The sequence below is a fragment of the Perissodus microlepis genome, chromosome 3 (genome assembly GCF_051167445.1).
Source record: "Perissodus microlepis isolate ML-2025 ecotype Zambia chromosome 3, ASM5116744v1, whole genome shotgun sequence".
Classification (NCBI taxonomy): Eukaryota; Metazoa; Chordata; class Actinopteri; order Cichliformes; family Cichlidae; genus Perissodus; species Perissodus microlepis.
This window is the reverse complement of record NC_140463.1, coordinates 23220026-23246073: the sequence shown is the minus strand read 5'-3', so window position 1 is coordinate 23246073 and position 26048 is coordinate 23220026. Positions and strand designations below refer to the sequence as shown.

The following is a 26048-nucleotide window of genomic DNA, read 5'->3' as shown; positions in this document are numbered from 1 at the left end:
CAAAAGTCTTGAGCCATTCCTAGTAAAGGGAAACGAGGAGAAACGCTGAGGATGGAGGAATTACACGACGACTGGACTGGAAAACATTGGCAACAGGTTTTATAGAGTGATGAATCCATTTTTTTGGTTTAAATCATCATCAGTATGTCTAAGAAAGATGACGAGAGAGGAACAACTGGGAGTGTCTACAGATATCTGTAAATCATGGTGACTCCAAACACACTGCCAGTGCAGTAAAAGCATACATGGATTGAAAAACGCTTAACGAAACACTACCAGGCATGGATTGGCCTCCCCAGAGCACAGGCCTCAACATTACTGAAGCACTGTGAGATTATCCAAAGACAGTTAACATCCAAAGAAGAGCTCTGGATGTCATCAAGAGGTCTGGGGAACTAGAAAATAAATTACAAGAAAGCTGCTAAAGAGAGTTCAGAGCACCGAAGAGTAAATGCGACCTACCCAAAACCTTTACCTAACAAATATCTGGTTCCTTTTCCGCTATTAAGGAATCTAACAGAAACACTCATCCAAATGAATCACAAAAAGCTATAATTTACCTCAAAGCTAAGCCAAAGTTTACACGAAAGCATGAAAGTGTTCCTCCACACTCACATAAATGGAGTCAGTTTACCACTGCTAAACTGTTCCTGTGTGCCACAGCCGAGAGCTTCATATTTAGCATGATCTTGTTTTGTCTGCTGCAGACAAAACAAGATCATACCGTCTGTTCTAATATCTGCGTGAATGTGAAACAGAGGGAAGGGACACAAACAGCTGTGCTCTGTACACGATACTGTACAACTGTTTTTTCCTTTTGGATTTCAGATGATAAGAGTTTATGATGCAAAGATTAGGGATTAGCAGCTGAGCCTTTTGCACTCATTCACCTGCTTCATGCTTCTGCTCTTTAAGGCGCGTCTTTGTGCACCTCTAGGTTTATTTGGTTTACCATATTTTCTGGCATTTTAAAGGATTTTATAGGTCTTACAGGCATGCCCCGCTGTGCACTGTGAGGCAGTTGTAACACTTTTTGTTGTAGTATCACTCAAACTGATTATGTGCCACTGCAGTACGATTTCCCCACATAAACACTACATCAAATAATAACAGAAAATGCTCCTTTAATGAGCTAAATTTGACCCTGTGCTCTAATTCAGACACGTTGCCTGCGATTTAGTGGTGTTTGTGCGCGAGTTACGTTTAAACTATGAGCGCTGAGAGTGGTGCTTAGCAGCGGTTTGGTTCAGATCCCCTAACCTGGCTGAACATGCTCTCGCTTGCTTTTCAGACTTGAGTGATATGATTTTAAGCAAATGTGCAGGCAGGTCACAGCAGGTTCCTATCCTGCCCGTGTTTCTCCTAAATACACCCCACCCCCCTTTAAATGGCTTCTAATGAGAGCAGACAGTGAAAAGGCATAAGTGTCACAGCTGTATAGCTACCTGTTGGCATTAAGCCACATTAAAAAGGAGAAAAAGGAAAAAAAAAAATTGTTTAAAAGGAAAAACCTGAAAATTTAAATAGTTAAAAGTTGAAATGTGAATAGTTGGTTTTTGTATTATATGATTTATTTATTACATTTTATGTGGAGTGAATAAATAAAAGTATATTTATGGTGGCCCCTACAGACAAAACACGTACAAACTCCAAAACACATAAAAACTCAGACTCACGTAAAAACTCAGAAGCACGTAAAAAACTCCAAAACACATACAAAAGACAACAGAATGCTAGGTGCAGTGTTAAGCTTTTGTTAGCTAGTGGCTACACAAGCCAGCAAGTACCAACGACCGGATTTGGTGTGTGGAAGTAACAGGTAAATGAACATTTTTTTGAATTATTTGAATATATATGAGTGCTTGTGTATAAATACACAAGCAATACACACATGCTTTCAATTGTGTAATTTAAGTGATCTAGGTAGCTCTGTTTTGGAAGTTCAGTTAACGCTAGAAATGTGTTTTAGAGTTTGTACGTGTTTTGTCTCTAGGGGCTACCACATATATTTATATATAAACATATATAAATAAAACCACTTTTTTTTTACATTAGTAATTCCTTTTGTGCATAATTTTATATTGTTGTTAATAATAAATTAATTAAAGCAACAAAACAACCTAAAGAGCCGGTTCGAAGCCGAAAGAGCCGGTTCTTTTTAGTGAGCCGAGCTGAAAGAGCTCTAAAAAGAGCCGGAAATCCCATCACTAGTCTGTGCTGTGATAAACATCTGATATCTCAGTTGTTTTGACCTGAGGGGGTCTGTTTGTCCAGATGAGACAAAGAATGCTGCGCATTCAATGTTGATATGCACAAAGACAAATTCGTGCAGACATATGCAGACAGAAAACAAAAATGCTCCCTTCAAATTTCATTCTGTGTTGCAATATATTGGCAATGAAGGTGGAAAAACATCCGTCTCACCACCTTTCACACAATAACACACGTCTGTTACTGTGGACTGTCTGAAACAAGAGCTAAACATTGCCTAAAAGACCAGCCGGAGGAAAAGTCCTCCTACATCAACAGAATAAAAATCCAGATTTAACCTGAAGGGAGGAGGAAAAATAAGTGAGAGAGAGCGAAATCTTAAATTACAGCCTTCTGTTATTACTACTCTACTACATACAGACTGCTAAACAAAATTAGAGGAGTCACCAAAGCTAAAAAACAGTTGAACACCTGGAGATTTGTTGGGCTTCTCGCCACTTTCATCGTTATACCAGACGAGGAAGTCCTAAGCGCTCGAGTTAAAGGCAGCTTTTTTAAGAAGTTTCACCTCTCGTGTGAAAGGCTTCTGATGGGAAGCCCCAGACATTTAAACTCTAGTGAGGTTATCACCTCAGACATCGCCCTAGGAGTCGCACCCATCTTTTAGTACTGAAGAAGCCTTTTGGATGAGCGGTGAAACATCTTCAGGAGCCTAAAAAAGAAGTCTAGTTAAGACGACCAAGATCTGGAACTGAAAATGCACACAGATACTGCAAGCCTTGAACCTCCCCTAATTTCTTTATCATTTGCTTCTGAGGAGCCAGACTTCCTTGTAGTGGTCTCAAGCAACGGTTCTCCAGGTTGTCTAAAGGTTTTTCGCTCGTTTTCACTTGTGCCTGACATTTTCAGTTTGTTAAGCCACTGAATACTCAACTATAAATCATTCAAAGACATAAAAGGGACCAACCTTAAGAGATAATTCAGTGTTGTGTTTACACATACCAGACAACTTAGCAAAGAACCAAATTTAAATGTTATCTTTAGGCCCTTTGTTATTAGCAGACTGTCACAAAAATACATTTTTTTCTTTACTTGAATCTATAAAAAAGGCCAAAGATGACATAAAAATAGCATTTTTGCACCAATTCCACCGATTCCCAAAGAACTATTAGCTGAAAACTTGGCATACTGACCCAGTATGAACCTTCCAGATCCCTCAGGTCATCTGGATCCGGTGTTTTATCAGTTCCCAGAGTCAGAACCAGACACGGAGAAGCTGCATTCAGCTTTTATGCTCCATATATCTGGAACAAACTCCCAGAAAGCCTCAGATCAGCTGAAACACTCAGTTTATTTAAATCCAGGTTGAAGACTCACCTGTTCTCAGCTGCATTTGAATAAAGCACCAAATCCACACTTTTAAGCTTAAATTTCAAAACTTATATTTTAACTACAGGGAGTGCAGAATTATTAGGCAAATGAGTATTTTGTCCACATCATCCTCTTCATGCATGTTGTCTTACTCCAAGCTGTATAGGCTCGAAAGCCTACTACCAATTAAGCATATTAGGTGATGTGCATCTCTGTAATGAGAAGGGGTGTGGTCTAATGACATCAACACCCTATATCAGGTGTGCATAATTATTAGGCAACTTCGTTTCCTTTGGCAAAATGGGTCAAAAGAAGGACTTGACAGGCTCAGAAAAGTCAAAAATAGTGAGATATCTTGCAGAGGGATGCAGCAGTCTCAAAATTGCAAAGCTTCTGAAGCGTGATCATCGAACAATCAAGCGTTTCATTCAAAATAGTCAACAGGGTCACAAGAAGCGTGTGGAAAAACCAAGGTGCAAAATAACTGCCCATGAACTGAGAAAAGTCAAGCGTGCAGCTGCCAAGATGCCACTTGCCACCAGTTTGGCCATATTTCAGAGCTGCAACATCACTGGAGTGCCCAAAAGCACAAGGTGTGCAATACTCAGAGACATGGCCAAGGTAAGAAAGGCTGAAAGACGACCACCACTGAACAAGACACACAAGCTGAAACGTCAAGACTGGGCCAAGAAATATCTCAAGACTGATTTTTCTAAGGTTTTATGGACTGATGAAATGAGAGTGAGTCTTGATGGGCCAGATGGATGGGCCCGTGGCTGGATTGGTAAAGGCAGAGAGCTCCAGTCCGACTCAGACGCCAGCAAGGTGGAGGTGGAGTACTGGTTTGGGCTGGTATCATCAAAGATGAGCTTGTGGGGCCTTTTCGGGTTGAGGATGGAGTCAAGCTCAACTCCCAGTCCTACTGCCAGTTTCTGGAAGACACCTTCTTCAAGCAGTGGTACAGGAAGAAGTCTGCATCCTTCAAGAAAAACATGATTTTCATGCAGGACAATGCTCCATCACACGCGTCCAAGTACTCCACAGCGTGGCTGGCAAGAAAGGATATGAAAGAAGAAAAACTAATGACATGGCCACCTTGTTCACCTGATCTGAACCCCATTGAGAACCTGTGGTCCATTATCAAATGTGAGATTTACAAGGAGGGAAAACAGTACACCTCTCTGAACAGTGTCTGGGAGGCTGTGGTTGCTGCTGCACGCAATGTTGATGGTGAACAGATCAAAACACTGACAGAATCCATGGATGGCAGGCTTTTGAGTGTCCTTGCAAAGAAAGGTGGCTATATTGGTCGCTGATTTGTTTTTGTTTTGTTTTTGAATGTCAGAAATGTATATTTGTGAATGTGGAGATGTTATATTGGTTTCACTGGTAAAAATAAATAATTGAAATGGGTATATATTTGTTTTTTGTTAAGTTGCCTAATAATTATGCACAGTAATAGTCACCTGCACACACAGATATCCCCCTAAAATAGCTAAAACTAAAAACAAACTAAAAACTACTTCCAAAAACATTCAGCTTTGATATTAATGAGTTTTTTGGGTTCATTGAGAACATGGTTGTTGTTCAATAATAAAATTATTCCTCAAAAATACAACTTGCCTAATAATTCTGCACTCCCTGTACTGATTTTATCTACTGTTCTGATTTTATCTACTGTTTTTTTTTGTTGTTGTTGTATTTTTTAATCAATTTTAAATCATGCTTTTTATTGTTTTTGTTTTTTAATGTCTCTGTAAAGCACTTTGAATCACCTTGTTGTTGAATTGTGCTATATAAATAAACTTGCCATATCTCAGCATGGTGTGCACTGTGTCCTTAAAACAGTGAGAGAAAATTGAGGAAGAGGGGTATACGCATAAATGAATAAATGCATTACTAAGCAGTGGATCCTGTGATTTTATGCCCTGCCTCTCTCTGCTATATCACTCAGCGATGTGAAAAATGCTCAGACACAGCAACATGTTGAACATTATCCTGCGACTGCTTACTAAAGGCTTAGCTGCATACCAGCCGGCACACTGAACTGAGATTAACTAAGACAGGCTGTCCTGAGCCCGCTGCCCTAAACTGAATGATTACAACCAAACATTAACCTGAACTAGTCCCAACACGAAGACTATAACAAAGTCTCAGCCTTCAAGCAGCTCTTTACAAGGTGTTTCCCCAAACTGTACTAAACTTCTTACAAAGATAAAAGTCCAAACACACGCACACTAAAACACAGCAGCCTACATCTTAGTGTAAAGTACAAACAGTATGTGTTTATCAGGATTTTATATGACTCTAGTGTAATACGGGTTAAAAAACGCAGATATATTAAAAGAGTGAGATCTTTTGCATCCAGACTGGGTACAAATAATCTGAACTGTGGCGATACTGTCAGCTAACTCCCCACCACACCAAAGTTTAGCTAAGAAGCGGTATAGTAGGCTTTGAGCTCAAACGTCTCAATAAAGAGTGAGAAAAACAATTCATGGCTGACTTCAGTTTTTCATTTCTGGACTCTACTAGAGCAGCTCTGAATGAGTCACAGTTAGAAATAATCCTGTTTTATTTCTATACTGGGCCTCTGTTCAGCCCTGCCATTCACTCTCTGGTTGAAACAGGCCATTTTAGCGCCTCAGTCTTTCAGACAACTTTCTTCTGATTGGTTGCCCCTCATAAACAGGTTTAAGCAGCAGGTGGGTGGGTTTCTGTACTCATAGGCAGAGATTTGTGTCTGCAATGACCGCACTGGGGATATCCCCATTCAATGACATCATAAAGAGCCAAAGGCAAAAAAAACCCTTTTAGCTCAACTAGGATCACTTTCACAAAGACCAGGTGTCGACAACCCTCAACATCAAAAGAGCCATTTTAGCTCCTCCTACTGTAATTTAATTGAGAGAGGTTAAATTAAAACACACAGTATATTCATTAATAGGTTTATGCTCTTTATTTTATGTAATACAGTGGTCCCTCGTTTATCGCGGTAGTTACGTTCTAAAAAATAACCCGCGATAGGTGAAATCCGCAAAGTAGCTAACTTGTTTTTTTTTTTTTAATTATTATAGATTTTTTATGTCTGTAAAACCCCTCACTACACACTTTATACACTTTTCTCAGACAGGTATGAACATTTCCTCACTTTTCTCTCTTGTTTAAACACTCTAAAAGCTCAAACCTTCGTAGAAAAATATATAGAATAAAACCAAAGGTGCCCGCGGTTGCCTTTGAACTTCAGAGTCACACTGTTAGCGGGTCAATTTGACAAGCTTAACACTTTCTGTACTGTACAGGAGACACGGCACGAGATTGATTGACAATGGTCTACAGCCAATTAGAACGCAGAACACAATGTGTTGTATAAAAAATAAAAAGCTTGCAAAATTGCACAAAAAAAAATCTGCAAAACAGGTGAAAGGTGAACCGCGTTATAGCGAGGGACCACTGTATTGAAGTATACCTTACAAACTGTTATGTATATTTAACATGTGAGTCATTATAATTTTCAAATTTCTCTTGATGTTCATACGAGTGCAATGTTACGTTCTCCATCTGCATTGTGTCACATTGAATAGGAAAGCATCACCAGCCTATATTTTTCTGTTATAAATGACCACCTCTGCAGTTCCGTTATGGTGTCTTTCAGCTAAGTGTTTTAAATTTAAAACTTCCAGCTGTAGTATTTTGACTTTCTTTCTTCTCATCGTCCAAATTTCCAGCAGTGAAGTCTAGTAATACTCATTTCACAAGATAATTCGATGTAATGTTTTTAGCTTTCTCCGCTGTTGCCGAGTGGCATAAAATTCAAGCAGAGCATGTATGCATGCATCCACCTCCTAAAAGAAATTAAAGCTGTAATAACATCACACTACCTCTCACACTGCTCATGAGAGACAACAGACGTAATTCTCACAGCCACACGAGGTCCTCGTCAGGACTTTCTAAACAAACCGCAATCATTTCATGTGGGGGCTGAAACAGACGAGCGGGTCTCTTAGATTTTGTCCTTTGCCCTGAAACGGCTCCATCTGGACGAGTTTATAAAAGGTAATAAAGTAACTGTATACTCTGAAATATGTAAAGAAACAGACACACAAAGGCTGCTAGCTCCCCTTTTTTCTCTATGTGGTCGTCGGGGAAGCCCTGTTTCCTCCACAGCAGCATGATGAAAGAAACAGGTGCTCATATTTGGGGAGTGTGGGAGAGAGAGAGAGAGAGAGCACTGGAAATAGTGAGGGAGAGAAAAGTAGAAGAAGAGAGAACCAGACACATCCCACGCTACTATTTTTCTATGCAGGCACAGACTCACTGAGCTGTGTGCTTCTGTTATACTACAGCACTGTGAATACCCGTCTTATCACTCCTTGCCTTTGCTTGCTCTCATGCAGTCCTGTTGTTGTTGTGGCAACTCATGTGAGATAAAAAACAAAACGAGTTGATGGTAAAGTGATGAGTCTCTTTGTTAATCAGCATAACAATATTCTTCTTCTATAGTGAAAATGGCTGTGGATGGCTGCAACCCTTCTTTGTGTTATTGTGGCTCTACAAGCAGGACGTGTGCATCAGGTTAGATTAGGAAAAGGCTGTGAAGAGTTCAGTGCTGCTGTGAATCAAAATCAGTGTCCTGTGTATTGGACTATGATGATCACACTGTGATCGGTAGTGAGAGTAAGGAGAGGTGAAGGTGTGATCTGGAGTGAAGAGGAGTGAAAGTGAGGAGAGGTGAGACAGAACGTGTGAATGAGAAGCAGACGGGCATAACAGTGAAGCTGCGAGGAGCAGAGGCATATACAAGGGTTCACCCAGAGGTGGGAAATATGAGTAACAGCTAATATCACAATATGTTTTTGCTATATCACAATACAATATATATATATCACAATATATTTAAATAACATCTAAAACAAATGTTGTTTTTAACCATTCAGTGCTTAAAATTGCCCCTTTTTATTTTGCTAACTGCTCACTTTTGCAGCAATAGTTTTACAGCATGTTTTGCAAATTTGTTCGACATCCTCCTTGTGAAATCCATGCTCAGCGCTGTATGCCAGGTAGAAAGTTTTCCGGCTGGGAGGGGGGATTAATGATGCATTCGCAGAGTGTGGGAGAAAAAACCCTCACAGTGAATTACATGCAGACAGCTTAATATTGTCATGGCAAACTTATACTCAATGAAAGCCTAAATAAAGCCATTTTAACCATCGTATGTGGAAAAACTCGCGATACAGCAACTATATTCGATATATCGCCCACCCCTAGGTTCAACCATCCAAAGCAACACAGTGCAAAAGAGAGGCGAAGAAGAGGGAGCAAGCAGGGTAAGGAAGCGTGTAAGGGAAGGTTTAAAAATGTGATGTATGGCTGGAGACGGGGGCGCTGACAAAAAGACTTGAAGCCGAGCTGAAGGCATTAGGATTTTCATGGGGAGTGACCAGAATGGACAGGATTAGAAATGAGTACATCAGAGGGAAAGCTCAGGTTGATCGTTTTGGAGACAACGTTAGAGAGGCGAGGCTGCAGACCTTACAATATAAAATGCCTTTTATCTGAAATTGAATTGATTTCAGGAGTGGTTTCAGATGTGCCTAAGGGTCACCCATATTAATCTTCCAATGACCTTCAGCTGTTGCCAGACTGTAGGCTATGCTGATACACTTGTCAGTCTAGTTACAGCCTCTCCTCCTTCCTATTCCACTTCCTGGCCTACCTGGCCCTCCGCCCTCCGAACTGCACTAGCTTTAAAAGACTTCTTTGTCATGACTTGGACACCACCCTGATCCAACAACTTTTCTGGGTCTCCTGACTCCCCTTTTTGCTCAGCCTGGTAATGACTACCCACTCAGCTCCTCAAGCACTCATAGGATTAAAGACTTTAAGAAACTCCCTAATATCTTTCTTGATCAATAAAACCGCTTTAGTCATGTCCTGGTTTCTTCTCTGCATCTGTGTTTAGCCTGTTCTGGACATTCGGTCCCTTCTCTTTGGTGATTTTATGGGTACTGAGCCGCTCACCCACGTCTTTGGGCCCTTCGAGCTAAACAAACTAATATCTGGGTGCTAACTGTCACTGCATCATTGTTACTGTCCATACATACAAGCATAAATAGATAAAACTGAGGAACATGTAATAGCTAGGGTTGGTGAAGACTTTAATTTCATTAATTGAGTGCAAAATTTTACAGCAAATTTCATAATCAGTGTTGAATGACAACAAAGAAACATGAAAAAGAGAAAGCTGACATGCCAGCAGAGCTGAAAACAAGCTGAGCGCAGTTTAGAGAGGGAAGTTTTTACCTCAGTCTCAAACTTTAAAAGCCCAGTTGACAAAGTAACAATGACAACAAAAGAAACAGAAGACGTTATAACGGGAGACAGGACGAGAGGGCAGTAAAGAGGTGCTTAGTAATATGAGGCCAGTCTGCTCAAGTGAAATTTTTGTTGTGCTCAGCTCAGAGCTGAAAGAGAGAAAGGGAAGGGAAAGGTAGAAATCTGATCAAACGAAGCCACTGATCACAGACAGATTAAGTCTCACAAGCTTCTATTCTTCTCACAACCAAAATATGCAAAACAAATGAGTGGAGAAACGTGATGTTTTTAACCATACATCTCTCTTCATTTTTGCCCAGTAACTTCTCTTTTTATTGCCGTTTTTTAGTTTATTGTTGTTTTGCTTTCCATATGAAACACTTTAACAGATTTTTCTCATGAGTCTTAAAATCGAACTTATTTTTCCCCACTAAGCAGCAGTTCAAGCTTCCTCTGGGTGGCAAAATTCCCTTTTATTCTGAGAAAAGGAGCAACACAGGACAAAGATGATGTCCTTTCAGAAAAGGAGGTCAGCAAAACAAGAAGAAAAGATAAGTAGGGGTCTGAGGAGGACAGCATGTCTTGTGACTGTTCTGAGTAGGTGGATTTGTCAGGTAGCCCGCTGAATCACAGCCACACACTCCATTCAGACACAGGGGGGTAAAAAATCCCACAAGATTCCCACATAAACAGTTTCATCGCAAGTTCTGTTACATATATCTGAAATTTCCATCAGCGCAAAACATAACTGGCTGCCAAAAAACTAAAAAATCAATAAAACACAAATCCCAGGTCTGAATCATCACCAAAAGGTCATCACATGATCGAAACCTTAATCTCTCCACCAAACCTTCAATCCTCTTAAAAACACAACCTCCTTCCATTTAAAGAGAGATCTCCTTCCCACTTTAATGTTTTCAGTGATGTTGCTAGGCTACTGAGAAGTGCGAACAGATCAAAGAACAGGTATGACTAGACTAGAAGTACAAGATGAAATGGATAAGACACTGAAGCCCTTATGATGGCAGCTTACATCTATAGCAGTAACGTGCATCTCCACGTAGGTACCCTCAACTTTAACCAGACTGAAATCTTACAGTAGTGAGAACTGGGAATGCAATGACACCAGAAATTTAGTAGTCTGTACCAATACCAGACCTCAATACCAAAACAAAACAACCACCACCCCTGAGCCCTCATAAGGAAAAGAGGAGGAGAATGGATGGATGCTTTAAAACAATGATTTGGTGGCAGATCGCTTATTTAAAATGTTAATTTTATACTTAGTACCCTATCATGACTGACAGTATTTCACTGGAAAATAAGGATTTATTTACTTTACACTAACAAATGCAAACTGCAATCATCTGTATTTTTTGTTCAATATAATTTTCGCAAATTTCAGAATCACAACGTATTCTGATCATGAAATATCGCGATATAATTTTGAGGCTATATCGCCCACCCCTGCTCTATAGGTAACATTGCTGGTTTTATCCATATGAAATAGTTATAGCATTCATTCAGATCTCAGTATTAGCTTGTTGTTGGCTGCATTAGGTTACGTCTACATGCACACGGGTATTTTGGTCAATTTAGCTTTTTCTATGCGTTTTTGGCCATTCGTCCACACGTAAACGACATTTTGGTTCACTGAAAATGGAGCGTTACAGAAACTCTTGCCAGGGTGGAGATTTTGAAACACTCAGCTGTTTGTGAGCTTTTGATTGGCCAACATTTCTTCACGGTTAAGGTTATATCACCACCTGTTGCTTTGGCATGGTATTGACATTGCTTCAGATCGGTTATTTCGCATTTTCATGTGGATTAATTTTTTTTTAAAGAGCTGAAAATAATTCCCATTTTGAAAGGTACTTGTGTACATTAGGCTGCAGCCTTCATGATTACTTGCTGATTTCGGGGTTAGGGTTAGATTCTACTACTACTAACCCTGCTGTTGCAAAAATGACAAAAAGCATTTAAATATCACTTTTATTTCAATATCATGTGTCCTTCTACTATTGTTGCTCATGCTAGAGCTGCTACTACTGCTACACCTACTGTAATGTAAGTTCAGGTACAACTTCTCCTTCTAAAACTACAACTACTACTGTTCTGGTTGATCTTTTACTGCCAATATAATCAAACCCGCTACTACTGCCACTACAGCCCCTACAAGCCATCAGTTGATGGTGCACTTCAAGTAGACACTGATATCATCCACCTGTAACTCCCTGATCAGCCATCCTTTGGGGTAAAGTCCTTATTTGTGACTTTATCAGCTCTACTATCACCTATCTCTAGTGTGGTTGCTCAGTGAAGTGAGATTTTCTGCTTATAGCTATTTGAAGCCAACAAGAAAACCATCCTCACGTCCTTCTAGTGGCTTCCTGTTCATTTCTGTATGACCTTCAAAAGCCTTTAAAATATCCAAGTCTATCCAAAGTCTGATCCCTGCACACATAACTTCTCACCTCTTAAAGCACCACCAGAAAAAGCTGGTATGATTATATGGCATTATTAAATTCTGTCTACTAGAGTCATTTACCTTTTGCCAGTTTCCCTGGTTTTGCTCCTAGTATACACTAGGGACGGCTTTTAAGAAGTATCATACGTACTTTTTTTATTCTCTGGATTAAATTTTTTTCAAAATGTCAAATAAATGAATACGCCTGGTAACACAACATACATCACTGTGGTCTCTACTTCTACTGCTTCTACTACACCAATGTGAGTACACCAAAGATGTCCATGTAAATCTGATGTCCATACTAGCCTGACATTTAAAGACCCATGAAGAGGAGGCAACAGGGAAATGACTGGATGCTGTTTCAGTCTGAATTAGCAGAAAATGAAACTCATGGAAAATCGTGATGCAGACACCCACGTCTGCGACCTGTTTGGGTCTTATTAGTCACAACATATTGCTCTTATCACGTAACAATTTATTTACCAGATGGAAATAAAAACGCAAGCCTTGACTAGCAAATTGTTGAGGAGGTGTTTGAATTCCACAACAAGGAGAATGAAACTGAAAATTGTGGGTTTAGGTGAAGCTTTGCAATTGATGCAAGTGCTCTGCTATTACTACTGCAGATATATTAGAACAGTGTTTCCAAACCATTATGTGCCGCGAGAAATGATCAGGTGTGCTGTGGAAGATTATCTGGTTCCACCTGATTGGTACTCTTAAGCGATCGGCATGAGTCGCGGGCAGAACAATTGCATTCTCTTCCACTAGAGGGCAGTACAACTACCTGCTCTAATTAAATAGGTTGTAAACTGCCAGTAAAACAGAAGAAGATGAAGAAGAAACGCTATAATAGTCATGCTGTGAGAGGACACAGCGCGTGATAGCAATAGAAAAAAATATTTTAAAAGAAAAAGTAGTAAATCTAGCCCTAGCTTCAGTAGTGTTCAGAAGAAAGCAAAAAAGGTATACTGGGGACAAACTGAGCCAATTCCAGTATACCAGGTGAACAAAATGCTTTTTGTGTCATTTTTGTTTGGTGGTGTGCCATGTAATTTTTCTAACGTGCAATATGTGCCGTGGCTCCAAAAGATTGGGAAACACTGTATTAGAGTACTACTATTACTATACTATACTACTGGTATCCGTTTCTCCAGGGCTACAGCTAAATCTGTCATTGTTGCATCTTTGGCTATTTTCACTTTGGCTTCTACATCAGGTCTGCTTCTTCATGCAAAGAGAATAAATGACAAAGCAGCAAAGGACGGGGGAAGAGAAATGTCTGTACTCAATCCGGGTAATTAGCTTTTTAGCTTTTGGTTTTGCTCCCATTGACCACCTGTTAATCCTAACGGCATCCGAAGGTCATTGACACCACTGTGTAAGTTCTGCCACAAGCACACAGGGACTCTGAAGGATGAGCAGGTTAGCAACAAATTAGAATAATGGAGGTTTGTCAAAGTATGTTTAGGTGACATTAAGGTGCCTCGAATAGATTCATCAGCGTGTAAGAGAAATGTTAATGTTAGATAGAAGTACTCTATAGAAGTATTGAATACGTAGCATTATATAAGTACCACACCATTTACACTATCTTGATACTAGAATTTCATATTGAATACCATTTTAATACCACGGGAATGGAGGGGTAAGGTTGGGGTGGGGTATGACAACAATTTTAAAATGTTTAGGTAGTGCCAAAAAAAATAAAACAACGATAAGTATGTGAGGTAGTTCTGTGAGCAAACAGAGTTGATGAAGTTGGCGGCTCCCATTTTTGCCTGGTTGCTGGTAGAATTTTCTTAGCTTCAGAGTTGGAGTTTGACACAAATAATTGTGTTATGCTTTTAAATTAGTCTATTATAATGTTACAGAAAGTTTTATTATTAGGCATGGCCACTAGCTGCTACCTTAATGATAACTAAACAGAAACTATCTGATAAAGGAGGGGGGGGACAATTCATTTACCCGAGGGGCCACATGAGAAACTGGGGGTGTTGTGGATGGCCACAACAATAAGCTGAACTCAGTTCTGCTCAGTATTAATCTTATCTCTTTATGAGATTATTGGTGTTGCAATCCAAAACAATCCCAGCTTCTCATGTGCCCCTTGAGTAAATACCCACCCCTTTGATAAATCTACTTCCAACTGGGGTTGCAGCTGTGGATGGATTGAGATTTTTGATTGGCCAAAGATATTATACAAGATGCACATTATGACACAACACCACAACCCCAAACATACAGCCAAAGTCATTAAGAACTATTGTCAGCATAAAGAAGAAGAAGAAGTACTGGAAGTGATGTTATGGCCCCCACAGAGCCCTGATCTCAACATCATGGAGTGTGTCTGGGATTACATGAAGAGACAGAAGGATATGAGGAAGCTTACGTCCACAGAAGATCTGTGGTTAGTTCTCCAAGATGTTTGGAGCAACCAGGCGAGATCCTTTAAAAACTGTGTTCAAGTGTTCCTGGAAGAATTTATGCTGCCTTAAAGGCAAAGGGTGGTCACACCAAATATTGATTTGATTTAGATTTCTCTTTTTGTTCATCCACTGCATTTTGTTGATTGATGAAAATAAATTATTAACACTTCCACTTGCTGTAAACAAGCATTCTTTGTTTATAGCATTTTTCTCACCTGCCTAAAACTTTTGGACAGTACTGTGTGCACGCCCACAAGCTTTACAATACTCCAGCATTGTTGAAACCTGACTTCCTGAAATTCTCCAAACTGTTGAGGGTTGTGAACATCAACTGCTTGAGCTGCTAATGAGGGGGAAGGGCTTTCTGACTGCATCACTGCTGTGTGAAGCTGTTTATTGACTGGAGGAGGCAAAGACGGAACTGTTGATGCTGTTGAGTATTAATTCAAATGGTAGTTGGATAATAAAATGAATCTTTTGACAAACCTGCAGGGTACACGTATAGTTGATTCTAATATTCAAATATATATCCATCCATGGAAGTCTTTGGAGAGTTGCTCCCTCCACTGCTGCTTGCTTAAGGAGCCTTAAGCTAGATAAAAATGGAATTTGCATTCAAGGACAGACACAAAGGTGGAGCAGTGGGAGGCAGATACAGAAGGTGAAAGGGGAAGGAGAGGGTAAACAGGTGAAACTTTTCCACTAATGTGGTGCTGACACACTCAAGAACTGAAGAGTGCCAGTGCCAGAAGCCTAGTACCAAAAAAGGGCTTTATGAAAGTCAGAGCTAGGGGAATTTTGGCAAGAAATTGACCAGGTTCTGTCCATGTTTGATTTTTTTCTGAACGTTACCATTTCTGCTAGTGAGAAGGAGTTCCAAGAGCAAATTTGTTTTGTTGAACTTACATGATGCGCAGGCTGATTTATGGTGGTTATAAATGTGATTATTATTAGACAGAGGATTGACTGAATGATCAGTACATCTTGCATCTGGAAAATTTCTGCCAAGACTGATTATTGTCATCGTCATCATCATGGCGCTACATGAGGGAACGAGACCGAGTGCAGTGGATGGGGGAAGACCAATTAAAGAAGAGTTGACAAAAGACAGAAGGTCCCTGGGAAACAAATCGGGGGACAAAAATGAAACCAAACACCAAAGAAGAAGACATCCTGGAAGCTGCAGCTCTGATGTGTTAGCTGATACTCCTCTGCCGATCTCCAAATCTCCGCAACGTGAGGATGTTTTGACTATAACTCTCACCACAAACACACACACACATACATGCAGACAGATCCACCCCTGCACAGACTCCACTTGAGATGTGGGTCATGTGTAGGGCGAGCGGGTGTATATAGGTGTGCGCCTCCCTTGCTGCGCAAAAAGCATGCATCAAATTAAGTGTGTGTTTGTGGTTTGCACTGCATGACGGGTTCAAAGGAAAACCTCCAGGTATACATTACCGCTGAACCCCCTCACCTGGCTGAATGGAGATTGATATCTGTGAGGATTAATACACACACAGAGAGAGGGAGCAATAAAAATGACTTATGACGCTCTCTCAAACTTAATGAGAAACTCTCTGCACATACACCAGTCTGTTTGTTTTAAACCTGAAAACAATGTCAGCTTAAGTTACAGGAACATAGCTGCTTTGTCTTTGATTTTAGGGGTTTTTTTATCCCGCAAGTTTGGAAATTTAGACAAAGACATGCCACAAAAGATAATTTGTTTCAATCTCTCGTGTCCTAGCAGTGACATCAGGGCAGACTGTCTCCACTAGGGGGACTCAATGAGCGCTTTAATGGAGAAAGGGGAACTTTGATTCCCTAAAGAGTGTTCTTTCACACTAAATTAAAGGAATGCTCCAAAACACACAGCTAATATACTATTATCTATTGAGACATTAATGACCATTTGTGAAAGTTCAGTGACTTTTTTGTGTATCATTACGCTCAAATGTCATAAAACCGTTAATATAGCAAGTAACTATGTTAATTAAAGTTATACGTTTTTTTTAGTTCATTTTCTCTTTTTTCCACCCTTTTAACAGTTTACTTCAAGGTCCTTGATAAACCTTCATGGCCTTGGTGAAATATTGCAGTAAACTTAATCTCTGTCATACCGAGACAACTTCCAAGCAAAGCAGGGAAGAGGTCAAACCATAGTTTTGACATATTACAGCTCAAGGAGAGGAAAGAGCTTCTATCTGTTGATTTATTCTTCATCTCTAATCACTTTATAAACTCTGAGCAGACAACTCTCAACTCTCAAATGCTGATTTTTTAGTCTTAGGCCTGATCCTGTGCTGTTTTTGTTATTTCACAGGATGCTCATACTCTGTTCAGTGTTCCAGTTGCCATCAAAACACTGAATCTAATCCATAAAATCTTCAAACACACAAATGTCTCCTGCATAATTTGAAAAACATGAAAAACCCCACTCATACCACGCATAGCTGTGTTAGAGGACTTACAGAACAGCAAACAGCGGGCAGACCTGATTGGACACGCCTGGTGTGTGGTGGGCGTGCAGCCACGCCTCATTAATAATTAATGAGGAGGGAATATTCATGGAATATTACATGAGGAGCCTGAGTGAGAGACACTTGCACTGATTTGGTGATGCATCGGCATCCCGACATGTTAGAGATCTACAGCTGAGGATGAGGAGGCACTAGTTTAAACAGATGTGGAGGGCGAAGAGCGGAAAAGTGCGAGCGCGCTCATACACTTCCCCACCTGTGTTGCTGTTTCTGAATCATCTCTCAAATGCAAAGACTAATCAGCTGCACTAAATATGGGTTTCATTTCTCTACACTTCAGTGTGAGTCTGAAAGCAGCTGCTGTCAACTTAAAGCACACCTGCACACACCTGGAGAGAAAAACGCACAGTTCCCTCTTTCAGGACACCAAAACAAAATTACGCACAAAAGACTGAACAGCAGCCCCGCTGTTCGTGGTTCAATCCGAACACAAGCGGGCTCTTAAGCAGGGGGGAGCATCGGCGCGCCGCTTTCCCTCCACACGCCGAGTTTAGAATCCGTCCGAGTTCTTGACGCGAGAATAGGAATAAAATACAGACACAGGGCGGAAAAAAATAACCGCAGGTAAGCGAAACGCGAAGATGCGCACGAAGGGGGGCAGGACAAAAACTCCGTCCGATCTCCCACCAAGAAAATCTGCAGGTCCTGCGAAGGTGATCCTAGCAGTCAAAAAGCCATGAAAGCTGAGCGCGGAGGTGTATCATTGTTGTAATTACATGGTTTTTATTTGCAAGTAAAACGGAAACGGCAACCGGGATCATTATTAGAGCAGAAGCACTTGTTATAAAGCAGACTCTCTATTTTAGAAACTTTACTCGCTCGTTGAGGGAGCCGGTGGGTCTCTGCAGGTTCTCCTGCAGCGGGGGAAAAATCAGTGCAAGGAACTGGAAGCGTACTTACCGCAGAGTCGGATCGCTGCACCTCGGCGCACAGGACTAGGAAGAGCAGAGTCGCACCGAGCTGTCGCAGGCACTTTGAGTCTTTACTCATCTTTTGGGGGGAATAAAACAAAGATCCGCCTGCGTTAGCACTGTACTTTGGGGCTCTTTATACGCGTGTCATAGCCCTGCTCCCCCCCACGCACACTGTGGAAAAGAAATAAAGAAACTCGTTCTTCTTCTCGGCGTGTCGGCGGTTGTTGCGCTTGCAGAGACTCCCAGTGGTCCTGGCTCTGGCACCGTGCGCCTCTGCAGTTCCCTCTCTCTCACTTTTTCTGAACTCGTAAACCTGCCCACCGGATCTACTTTCCACAAGCGGTGCGCAGTGATATCAGGGATGTGCACCTTCCCCAAGACAGATAATTAATTAAAAATAAATTTGGGGTGATTTGCGAAACAAGATCTGGTCGTAAGTATGAGCCACGAAGGTCCAAATGCCCAAAAGTGTATCGCGTGTTAAAGTATGCTGTAAATAATCATTATGTTTGAACCTCGCGGATGGATATTCTTTCTCCTGCCTATCAACTCCAGACCACCGCTCGAGGCTGTGAGTTTGACTTTAAACCTTTTCTTTTCTTTTCCTTAGGCCCCGGCACGTTACATTCCTGCCACTTTATTACAGGTCACTTTCTCCCGACGAAGGAAAGCTGCTAGTAGAATAGTACAGAATAAAACCTCGGTCCTATAAAAACGTACCTGTTGTCTCGCATAAAGACTGTTGCATGAACTTATATGAACACATGCTGCTGAAGTTCCTGTGTGATCAAACTGTATGTGCACACACTGGGACTGATAAGCACACATAATCACAGTAAGCAACCATCTCAGCATCCAACCTTTGCAATATTACACTATCTATATTACAATCACTGGAGTGAAAGAAACCAGAATCAAGACCTGCAGTGGAATAATTTAAAGGTGCACTTTTGGGGAGGATTTTATCGTGAATTTTTAAAGCATCACAGTTGAATGGATTCTTGCATTTTTGTATTATTTAAAAGTCATCTAATCACAAGCTGGACTTAACATTTTCTCGTCTTAAAACATGAAATACGTTGTGTAACTTTCTAAAAACTTTGAAAGCTCTACTGGGTTTATGGTTAGGATTGAAATTGGGACTGTAGAAAATAAACATATGAATAAAAACTATATAGCAAGTCCAAAACTGAAGAGGACCTAGTTAGGATCCCTGTGGTGCTCCGCAGCTAAACAAGCTGCAGAAAAGTCTATGCCAGAAACACAAGACACAAAAATTTAAGATAATACACTGTAATAAAGGATTTTATAGCCCCTCTAGGGAGAACACGGTGTTGCAAAGCTAAAAGAGTACTCTGCTTAATTCAAGAAGTTTTATGCATTAGCAGAGATCAGGGCAAAGTACATGTGATCCCTAACACTGATCTGCGGTTAAAGTTTTTAAATGTATCATAAGGAGGGTGTTTGGGTGAATGGTATGAAAACACATTTATGAATTTTAAGATCCATCATGTTGATTCTTTGGGGACTAATTTTGCATCAAGTGTCCTAAGGTCATTTTAAACTTCAGTAACCACCTGAGCGCTAACAACGGTGGGGTTTTGTTATTATGTGGAATAAAAGTCTTTGTAGTCTCTGAAAGAACTTCTGTATGTTGTTGCTTTTTCACTGATTAAAACCTGGACTGCAGACTTGCTTTACACCGCTGTGCCTCCTTTGCTGGTCCGAACCGTACTAGGTATGTGGGGGTACCTCGGTGGCAGTCAGAGGCATGGAGGCATGTGCTGGCCCCTCCTCTTCGCTGAGGCTGCTGAGTTGAAGCGCACCAGTACGAAGTGCGCAGCAGCGACTGCACCGCTGAAACTTGGGTGAGTTGGACAAGCTCTGATTTTTATGAAAGAAATCGACAACAAAACGTGTGATTTCAACGCTGGCTGGCTGTTAATGCTTGGAGCTTTATGTGTTAAAATCGGGATCAGTGGGACTGCTTCTCTCCCTCTCTCTCTGTCTAGATGACAGGGGGTTTTTGGAGCCGTCGATGAGCGCGTTTGAAGCGGTGCCTTTCTGGTGAAGATAAGGGGATCGAGCTCTACCTGTGGTCCCCGCCTTCCGCCAGTCGGATCAATATGAAAGTCCTGTAAGGGTTTATTTTTTGATTTCTTTTTAAAACGGCTCTGTAAACTTATTTCTGCAAAGTTAATTTTCGGCTTTGCAGGCTGCCTCTGCCTGTACCTGTCGACTAATAAGTTCGGAGGGAAATAACTAAAAGACTTATTTTTGTTTTGCAGAATTTGTGTGATCGCGTTGACCTTCGCGGCGAGGTCTGCACTCGGAGTAAGTCCCTTTCGTTTACTATGACACTTCCTCAGGTGGAGAGGATCCCCGCTTGGTTTATTTAGCGCAGATGAAACTCTTAAACAACCGATTTAGATGGAGCTGTGTTTCGTGAAAGAGCAGCTGAGCTGTGACCAAAATGGGGAGCTTGGTGTCTCGTTAAAAACAAGCGCGATAGCTGCATGCCTTGCAGTGTTACAAAGTTACTGTCATACATCGCCGACACGCAGGTCATCAATGCTGTGCATGGCCTCTGCCTGAAGCATATGGTGATACTTTTATACATTTCTGTTATATTTTCTCTAAAAAACTGTATTTATTAAATAGAGTCAGTCTTTCAGTGCTATTTGTTATTGTCATTTAAAGTAAATAACATTTGCAGACGAGCTTGTTGCACCGTTTGTGCCAGACACTGCACGGTATGTGGGTCCCTTTTTTAAGCTTTGAGCTGGAGTCCACATTTTTGCATCGAAAAAACCCCCCCCAGTTCATATTTGAGTGGGCCCGCTCGCAGTTATTTGCAATTCAAAGCCCGCCCCGCTGATGAATATTAAGAATTAGGAGGATATCGGCCCGGCGTGCCTTTCCAAGCCACACCTTTCTGCTCACTTGATGAGGTTCTGCAGAGGGGATTGAAAATAGTGGAGGGCTTTGGTACTTCAGGCCCACTTTGTTTCTGTTTATTGATCATTTCAGTTGCACTTTATAATAAGGTTCGCAAAATAGGGTGCAATTCCTCTAGAGGAGAATGGAATATTACATTCAAGATTCAAAGATTCAAAGTGTTTATTGTCACGTGTCACAAGAGAAAAGGCATTTCTTTGTGCAATGAAATTCTTTCTTTGCTGTCCACCAACAGATGCCGATTAATGTATACAATAGAAATAGCACATATAAATACAAATAGTACAAAATACAAATAGTACAAATAAATAGCTGAAGTGCATTTTATCTGAAACTGCAGTGTGTGTGTGTGTGTGTGTGTGTGTGTGTGGGGGGGGGGGGGGGGGGGGGTATTTTCTAATCTTTTAACCTTGCCTTTTTACATTTACTTATGCATTATATTTCTGTGTATCATTAATGCTTTACTATTCAGTTGTCCTCTTATATTACATATAAAAATGCAATGACAGCTCTCTCTCTTTTCTGCTTACAAGAAAAGTTAAACAGCAAAAACTGCAGGCTTTGGGCCCAAGTGATCTTATAACACACCGTTCCACGCCCTGTCAAACATCCATGATGCACACCTATTTAATGCATAATAAAAGTGTAAAAAAAAAAAAACCCCAAGGTTAATCCACTACATGATATGGCCCGCACCCCTAAAACTACAGCATACCTACAACATACGATGTAAAGTTTTTTTTGTTACTCTACTAAGTTATGCACTATTTAAAATTTGATTTGTATCTCCTGTAAAATACCTAAAGTTACAAACTTCTTAAAAATACTTCTAGTATAATTATTTTTCCTAAAGTGTTCAGTATTGTGCAGTATTTGTTAGGACTGCATCTCTACTGCGTTTGTTTACTGTTTTAAAATTAGATTATGGTGTGCACTTATCCATACAGTGATGTTTATCTGGTGTGTGGTGGAAATGTTGTGCGGGCTAAAAGTTCAAAGACAGGTGAAGAGCTTATAGACGTCAAAATAGCTGTTTCGTTGTTGTCCTCTTGCTACAGAAAGGAACACATACTGTAACAAACAAGATTAACAGCAAAATAAAACAACACAATGCTGCTTTAAATATCAAGATATGTAAACATTTAACAATCAGTGTATCTCTATGATTTATCAGCAGTTTTACAGATGTGTTTTGCTTTTTTGTAACACATGAAGTGATATCAAAACAGATATAACAATAAAAACCATAATAACATTCCAGTTGCATCATAATGCTTAAAACACTAGATATTAATCACTTAGAACTGCTTATAAATGGAGGAAATGTGGGAAGAAGTGGTATCCTTCATAAGGTGAGATAACTTTCTTATCTGACAGCTGCATAAACCTGTTAAAAACTAGTTGGAAATCCTTAGAAATTCATTGGTATAAAGCTGGATACAGGGCTGTATGTCCTACAGGAGTAGGATCTTGCATTGCTTAATTCCATCTTCTTCACATTGCTGGAAAAGCAAACATTCAAATGAACAGAAGTGGAAATGATAGTTTATTCAGGTTCACACCAGTCATCTGTAAAGAAGCTGATTAAGCTGTGAATGAAAGGAGCGCCGAAACCATTACAATAAAAATTAGAATAAGAAAGAGCAGCGGCGCTGTTTGATGATGTCAGAGGTCAAAATTGGTCTTTTCTCTGGGGAAGCCATTGAAAATACAGCACATAGTCTCCACAACTGACAAAATATCAGATCATTGTGTAGATATCGCTGGGCAGGAGCATTTAAAATGTGTTTGACTTTGTCATGCTGGAGAGGATCAGGCTGGCCTCTAAAGGTTTGCTCACTGTCTTTAGTAGAAGGACGAAGGAAAAAAGGAAAAAAGTGCTATAATGCAGTAATTACATGCACTTTGATCTTGAGCTCTCCCAGCTGAGGGAGTCGCAGGAAATGCTGCTCAGGTTGTGCTTCAGCAAAGACCCACTGACATTAAAGTGATTCAGCGGCAGAAAGCCTCCTGTGTCCCAACAGGAATCAGCTGATGGAGCTGCACTGACTTTGAATTGACTCCTCCACCCACTTCCCGCCTCCCTGTTGTTTTGTGTTGTGTATGTGTGTGTGTGTGAGTTGGTGACTGAGTGAGTGACAGATGACTTCATTGGGTGGTCTTGCCTTTCATAACCATGGTAGCTAAGTCTTTGGGTACTGCTGCGGTAGTGCGTGCTAAAGTTTGTTTTGGGATGAATTAAAATATGAAGTTCATTCCTGTCTCTGCACCACTGAGTGCAGGAAGGTGTTTGTCAGGTGATGTCAGCGTCATCAGATAAAAGCAAACACTTGTTTATCTCTCAATGGCACAGAGTGAGAAGATATCCCAAGTTTAGGGTGAATGCATTACTTGCAGAAGCCCAACTCTTAGTCATTTGGAATCTTATCTGGGCATATGTAGTACTAGTATAAGTTAGCATGTTGTAGTTGTATAATATAGTAGCAGTAGGCATTCTGAAAGGAAAAATAACAAGTGCAAAGGATTTGATGCAACACAAGATTCGCATCAAGGTAGAATACAAACAAGGCTACAGCTTCTGTGTGATCCTGTCCTGTCAGTGTGCAAGAAAGGAGAGTTTCAAGCACTGTGGTGAATCGATTAGGGCAGTTTCAATGGAAAAAAGTGCATCCACCTGCAAGGAGTAACTGCCAGAGTACATGATAGCTGCAAAAATCCTGTACTACTCACCATATAGTGAGTTGGCCATTTTGAAGTGCTGTCCAAACTTTTAGCAAGTGTTGCTATACCCTATAGTGCACTTAAAGGTGTCGCACAGTGTTTCCTAACATAGTGAACAATAAATGGGTACCACCTAAGAATCATATCCCATCGTGCACTGGAGTAAAAAAAGGTAGATGGACAAAAAAAGTTCCACAAAATCTTTGTACATATTAATTTAACTTCATGTCGGTATTAATTTACTTATCTGACTTATCACTGTGTGTCTGCAATGATAAAACCAACAGTGCCAAGAAAATGAATCCTGTCTGAAATTTTAAATATTTTGCAAATGAAGTCATGAGTGAATTATTTCAGGCACAGCCGATGTTAACCATAATTATGCTTTAGCCGCCTAAAGTTAAAGGGGGATTTTAGCTGATGTCACACATTCTGACATGTTTTTGAGGCACACTCAGCTCGAGGCTTCAAAAGGACACTTCACTAACCAATGGGTGATTGGTCACGGTGTCTACACCTGTCTCTTATGCTGTCAGTCAAAAGCAGTATGTTTGGTAGCGGCTTGAGTTGTAACATTGGTTTTGGTTTGCTAGCTTATGTAGTTTAAGTAGACTGGTTGGTGTATTTATAAATTATTTTACCACTTAGTGAACACATAGAGAGAGAAGGACCTTCTGTTGTAGCTTCTGCATGGTTTGTGGTTTGTAAGAACTGACGCTACTGTTGGCACAAGGGAAACATCCCACAGGAGTGAGGAAGAATGGTGAGGAGAGGGGAGGCGTTATGATGGGACTGAAAGCAGGGAGTCCAGAAAAACTAGAGCAAGTGATTTGGAAATCATCGAGAAATCAACTCTTTAGATTTGTTTTGACCGAGCTGAGCACATTTGTATGGATCACTGAGTCTCAGCCTGCTGACAGATGAGATGATGAAACTCTTAGGTGTTGTTAAATTTACAATTTAATGTATTTATTCTGGTATAAAGAACATTTTTGACTTTGCTGATCTGAGTCATGCTTGAAAGAAAACGTTTTACTTACTGAAGAATTCTGAGTAAAAGCATTTTTGGGTCGTGAAGTTTTTTTTTCTGAATTTTGAGAAAAGTCAGAAGTCTGACTCCTCATTGTTCTTACTGTCCTCCAGAATTTTTATTTAAATTTCAGAATTCTGGACGAAAACTTGAAAATTACAGTGTTTTCTCTCCGAATTACGACTTTTGTTTCTAAATTTTTAACTTAAATCATATTCCGATTCAAACTCAGAATTCAGATTTTTTTTTTCTCAGAAAAAAGCGCATCATTCTCAAACAAAAACCCAACGCCCACACCCACACACAAAAAATAAAACAACGTTTTTGTCATTTGGTCTAATCCGGTTCCATATGTTCCAATTTATAATGTCGATAAGTTAGGATTTGTTAATAACTTTTGTGAGCTCTGGTTGCAGTTGCAGAAGTATAAGGTTTGTGCTCATGAAATGATCTGGAATAACAGGAAAATTCACTGACTTCTGTCAAATAAACCCAAAGAATCTTTGCCTGTATTGCCACTCGACCACTCACTCTTACATCTACGAGTACTCAGTGTCGCCGTATTATTTAGTCTAATCAGATAGTTTGCCCTATTTTAGCAGATATTTACTTTCCATATTTCATAATTAATTTTAAACTGATTACCAGCTGATGCAGAAAAAAGCCACCTCCTCTACCCTCCCTCCCTCCCCCCTTGAATTCCTCCAGTGCTTGGCAGGACTTGTCTCCCGCTCCCTGCAGGTGCTATAGACTGGAACATTCCAGAAACGCTGAGTGAAGGGACCAATCACCGCTTGATTTGTGGGTTCTAGACCCTACACAACACAACAGTCCTCCCCCCCACCTCCTTCTTTCTTTCCCTCCTGCCCTCCTCCTCTCCTTTCTTCACCCAATCATTACCCCCCTCCACACCTAGTTTTCCTATCACTTTTTGCCCTCTCTGTTTCCATAAGTCAAGCAATCCATTACCAGTTGATTTGTGGTGTGAATAGTAGTTCCCCACAACCTTTGCCTTTTTTCATTCTTTCTTTAAAAAAAAGCTAAAGTGTGATTGATTACTAAAGTAGTGCTCTCCTGTTTAAT

At 40.5% G+C, this 26048-nt stretch overlaps 2 protein-coding genes across 5 annotated transcripts in view; one reads left to right on the top strand and one right to left on the bottom strand.

Moving 5' to 3' along the window:
• Positions 1 to 18530, bottom strand: part of col4a5 (collagen, type IV, alpha 5 (Alport syndrome)) — a 61139-nt gene extending 42609 nt beyond the window's left edge. Inside the window, exon 1 of the mRNA XM_084923620.1 lies at positions 18243 to 18530. Within this exon, the coding sequence (XP_084779746.1) occupies positions 18243 to 18332 (90 nt within the window). The 5' untranslated portion in view covers positions 18333 to 18530. The remainder of the gene's footprint in view (positions 1 to 18242) is intronic.
• Positions 18531 to 20058: 1528 nt separating this feature from the next.
• Positions 20059 to 26048, top strand: part of col4a6 (collagen, type IV, alpha 6) — a 164473-nt gene continuing 158483 nt past the window's right edge. For all 4 annotated transcript variants that reach the window (XM_084923618.1, XM_084923619.1, XM_084923616.1 and 1 more), the window contains exons 1-3: positions 20059 to 20124; positions 20269 to 20393; positions 20545 to 20590. In XM_084923618.1, coding sequence (XP_084779744.1) covers positions 20383 to 20393; positions 20545 to 20590 — 57 coding nt within the window. In that variant the 5' untranslated portion in view covers positions 20059 to 20124; positions 20269 to 20382. The remainder of the gene's footprint in view (positions 20125 to 20268; positions 20394 to 20544; positions 20591 to 26048) is intronic.